Here is a 4,860-nt window from a genome sequence, read left to right as displayed (position 1 = left end):
CCGATTTAACTAGCTGATTGCCCAATCGCCTTCTTGAATTTAAAATCAAATTAAAAGATGTCTAGAAAAATTATGAACTTTTTGTGAAGCTTCATTACAAAAAATAACCTTATGTATTAACACAATCAGAATTTTTTAAAGTTATATAAAATGCTCTATTCAATTATGTTTATGAAAATAGTTCGATTCGTTGCAATTGATTGATTGCATATTGGTTTGAAAATTATCATTAATATTATCCAAATTAAAAAAATATTAAATCAAACTTTATAACGATATCATAAGTAAAATCAAAAAAATTGACAAAAACAATTTCAAATTTTTTAACAATCAATTATTGTTGTGAAACACTATCAAAACTTGGGACTTCTAAATGTATGGAAATAATAATCAAACGTTGCATAGGTACCTGCAAACTTACTTACTCAAATTTATTATTAATTTTTGCAATCGCGTTTTCTTAAAGAATACAGTTCCAATTGTTTTTTTTTTTTAATCCTTGTTTCGTTTGTTTAAATAATATAAACCCTTATCTTGTGCAATCTTTTGTCGTTGAGTCGTTTCAGGTTACCTTTAAAAATGGTAACATTGCGAATGATTTTACGTTCACATTTCGTTATTTTTTTTAATTAAAATAACATAACAAATCAATTGTGTTTTAAAACATAATTTGTTTAACTTTATCTACTTTGTTATTGTGTAATTTGCTAGCGTATTCGTTTATGCTCAATTTTGCATCAGGTCCCTATAAGTGTTGCTTTTCTTTTTGCTGTAATTTTGATCATTTATGCGCTCAATCCTAAAGTATCATAGATTTGAACTAAAAGTGGACGATGGAACACTGAATATTTTGTAAGTGTTGCAGATGCGCGTATGACCGAGTAAGTTAACAATATACTGACGACGATTTGTGTTAGTTGTTGTCGGAATGAGTGCAAAGCTGAGCGAGTGGACCAAACAAAAACGGTAAAAGTGAAAATCAAAATTTCAAAACTTGATTATTGAAATCAAACTTTAACAGACTATATTTTTCACAGATTTTCATATTTTAGTGGTTTTATTTTAAAATTCAGAACCATTTTTATGTTTTCGACCGTTATTGGTGTTTTATTGTAATATTGGCTATTTTTCGGTCTAGGGATTCAATCAAACAACTTAGTTTTTGAAATGCCCGACGTTTCGACCATTTTTGGTGGTCTTTCCCAAGGGAATTATCTGTCCGTTGTTATTCTCAAAAACTAAATTGATATGATAAATATAATAAAAATTCAGAACCATTTTAGCAATAGCTCCACTTTTCAGGTAAAAAATATGGTACTTATCTGTTTTCCAGTTAGGTTTCTAAACGTAAGTTTTTCCTGAATTCGGATTTCGCGATTTCCATTCCGGTCCTGGTCTTTTCTGGCTGAAGTCGTAGCCGCTTAGAATGGTCTCGCCGTGTCCAGTTTGCATTATAAATCCTCTGATTCAAAATTCTATGCTTGGATGAATTTCTTCTCGAAAAATTTCGCTGTCAAAAAAACTATCATAAGAATGCCCCTTAAATGTTTGCTAAAAACATTGATTTCTATGTTGATTCATTTTAGTAAAGGGAAAAAGCTGTTTCGAGAAAACCGCGTTGAAAGTGATAAGGTTTAAAATGTAGGTCTTCGAACGGTACTTTTTCACCCAGCTAACAACTCGATTGGTTAATATTTGGCCGTGCGCACTTTCAAAAAAATCGATAGGAGGAAGTGTTCCTATATGCGCATATTGGGTAATATGCGCATACAGTCGATTGACGATATGGCTGATGATTCAACATATCTAATCAGTGTAGTTTGAGGGTAATACGCTTTTGACACATGGCATGAAAAAAATTAGTTGTTATATTAAGTCAAAAAAATTTAAAAATTCAAACAAGATTTTTGTCAGTTTTGTTCTAATATATTGAACTTTGATTATCGTGCGTGCAGAAACTGTAAACAAAAATGTAAATGATTTATCTTTCTTATTCATCTGGAAATCGGAAATTCAACAAATTGATGATTTTGACAAAGTTGTGAATGATCAGATATTAGAATAACAGACAGGTTTTGAATGCCCATATCAGCCAGGTTAAATGCCTACACAGAAAGAAAAATGTAATCTTACATTGCACGTTTTCACATCATCGCCACGAAAAATATGAAAAAGAGTATAACATCTAAAGGCTAAGATGAACTTTACATGTCACCGCATGCGAAATCCAGCGTCAACGTCAGTTTGCCAATTCTGTTTTGTTTTCGTTCCTATTGGATTCCCAACGAGGGCGAACTTCATCAATTAGCTTGCAATTTCATGTAAATCTTGTACCTGCTCGTGTGCTGTTCGCTTCTGTTCGAATCGACGTGGTGCATGCTGAGTTTTAAAGCAAGTAAGTGAGAAATAAAACCTAATACCCTTCTAATTATTGTAATTATTATATCAATTTGTCAATTTTATTTGTTCCAGAAAAAAATGCCACTTGAATTCAACGAAAGCACGGGCTACCGCAAGTGTGACTGCAACTTATTTTTCTACCAGCATGTCAATCGCCATTGCCGTCGTCGGGGGAATAGCACCAAAAAAACCGGAATTCGTGAAAATTTATCGAATAGGTACCAATTTTTCTTGTGTGGATCAAATAAAATGTATGTGTAAGATATTAAAATCTCTTATCGACAAATATCGATGCTTTTCTTATTGGATAAACAACCATACCAAAAAGAATGATTGGAAATGTAGGTTTACAGTAAACAAATCAGTTGAAGGCGATGGGAAGTTTACATGAATTAAGCCGTATTGATACATGTAAATACCCGATTCCCTTCTACCCATGCAGTTGCATGTAATGTTACAAGGATTTTTCTAACTGTGTATGTTAAGAAAAAATAGATTTAAGTCTTAATTTTTTTTTTTTACTTTTTATCATTGAAGCACTAAATCTACGCCCAAATCACAATTTTACTGTGAAAAAAGAGGAGTTTTATACCGATCTGCTAAAAATAAAATGTGAACAAAATATGTTCATGAAATACGCACAGTTAGAAAAATCCTTGTAACATTACATACAACTGCATGGGTAGAAGGGAATCGGGTATTTACATGTATCAATACGGCTTAATTCATGTAAACTTCCCATCGCCTTCAACTGATTTGTTTACTGTAAACCTACATTTCCAATAATTCTTTTTGGTACGGTTGTTTATCCAATAAGAAAAGCATCGATATTTGTCGACAAGAGATTTTAATATCTTACACATACATTTTATTTGGTCCACACAAGAAAAAATGGTATTCAATAAATTTTCACGAATACCAGTTTTTTGGTGCTATTCCCCCGACGACGGCAACGGCGATTGTCATGCTGGTAGGAAAATAAGTTGTCATGCATTTGGGGTAACCCGAGCTTTCGTTGAATTTAAGTGGTATTTTTTCTGGAACAAATAAAATTGATTAGATAATTAGAAGGGTATTGGGTTTTTTTTCTCACTTTCTTGCTTTAAAACTCAGCATGCACCACCTCGATTCGAACAGAAGCGAACAGCACACGAGCAGGTACAACAAAATACGGTCGAACGTTGCGAACGCTAAGATTTACATGAAATTGCAAGCTAATTGATGAAGTTCGCCTTCGTTGGGAATCCAATAGGAACGAAAACAAAACAGAATTGGCGAACTGACGTTGACGCTGGATTTTGCATGCGGTGACATGTTCATGACATGACAAGTTCATCTTAGCCTTTAGATGTTATACTCTTTTTCATATTTTTCGTGGCGATGATGTGAAAACGTGCAATGTAAGATTACATTTTTCTTTCTGTGTGGCCATTAGACCGCCGCACACAGGAGTACGTGAAAGAAAAAGTTGGCCAAAAGTATTTTTTAGTTTTGAAATTTAACAAGCCTCTGAAAATTGACGAGAAACAGTGCCATCTGTTGCGCCGTTGAAAAGTTACGAATTAACTTTTGTAGAATCACATTTTCGAAAGGGCGCAATCGTTATTGTTTTCAAAAATAAATAAACCAACATCGTAGTAGAATGGACGGCTTCAGATTGTTCCTAGCTACAAAATACAGTAACATGTTACTTGTGAACTGGATAACTTGTTAAAGTTATCTGATTCTATTTACCTTCGTTCTTTTTTTTCTAAAGAAGCTAACTAACAACTGCCGACAAGTTAGAGATACCATTTCTTTCATCCAGTTGAGTTTGAAATTAAAAGTCGCACACAGCAATTCCTATTCTAAGCGTCCCGAATCGTATCTGTTTCTATAGTTCATGCTTTGAAGCAATAAGCAAAACAACTATAAGCTAAAGAGATTTAATTCGGTAATATCACAAATGTGTTACGAAACTTCAGCATCGATTTGCTTGAAACTCGTCAAATAGTAGTGTACGACCCCTTCAAAACTGACTATATTTTTGTAATTTTTTTTTATTTTGTTCACATTTTGACAGTTCTCTTCGGTTTCTTCGGAGACATCTCAACAAAAAAAAAACATAATTTGATTCAAAATGGTCGTTGGGATTTTACACATGTATAGAGGCTAAGCTTGTACATCTTTTCATCTGTGTAATTATAATGAACAATCCAACAACTTGAAGTTTATTTATTTATGAATTAATATGCGATTGCGCCCTTTCAAAAAATTGTTACTATAAAAAGAGCTATCTACACAGAAAGAAAAATGTAATCTTACATTGCACGTTTTCACATCATCGCCACGAAAAATATGAAAAAGAGTATAACATCTAAAGGCTAAGATGAACTTGTCATGTCATGAACATGTCACCGCATGCAAAATCCAGCGTCAACGTCAGTTCGCCAATTCTGTTTTGTTTTCGTTCCTATTGGA

General features: G+C 33.1%; 1 protein-coding gene across 1 annotated transcript in view; it reads right to left on the bottom strand.

Annotated features, from left to right (window-relative positions):
• The window catches only part of LOC129759556 (scoloptoxin SSD20-like), a 14,833-nt gene extending 12,455 nt beyond the window's left edge, over positions 1-2,378 (bottom strand). Inside the window, exon 1 of the mRNA XM_055757030.1 lies at positions 2,335-2,378. Coding sequence (XP_055613005.1) covers positions 2,335-2,378 — 44 coding nt within the window. The remainder of the gene's footprint in view (positions 1-2,334) is intronic.
• Positions 2,379-4,860: the final 2,482 nt, after the last annotated feature.

Source organism: Uranotaenia lowii, chromosome 1, assembly GCF_029784155.1.
Source record: "Uranotaenia lowii strain MFRU-FL chromosome 1, ASM2978415v1, whole genome shotgun sequence".
Classification (NCBI taxonomy): domain Eukaryota; kingdom Metazoa; phylum Arthropoda; class Insecta; order Diptera; family Culicidae; genus Uranotaenia; species Uranotaenia lowii.
The sequence above is the reverse complement of the archived record's forward strand: the minus strand, read 5'-3'. Positions and strand labels throughout refer to the sequence as shown.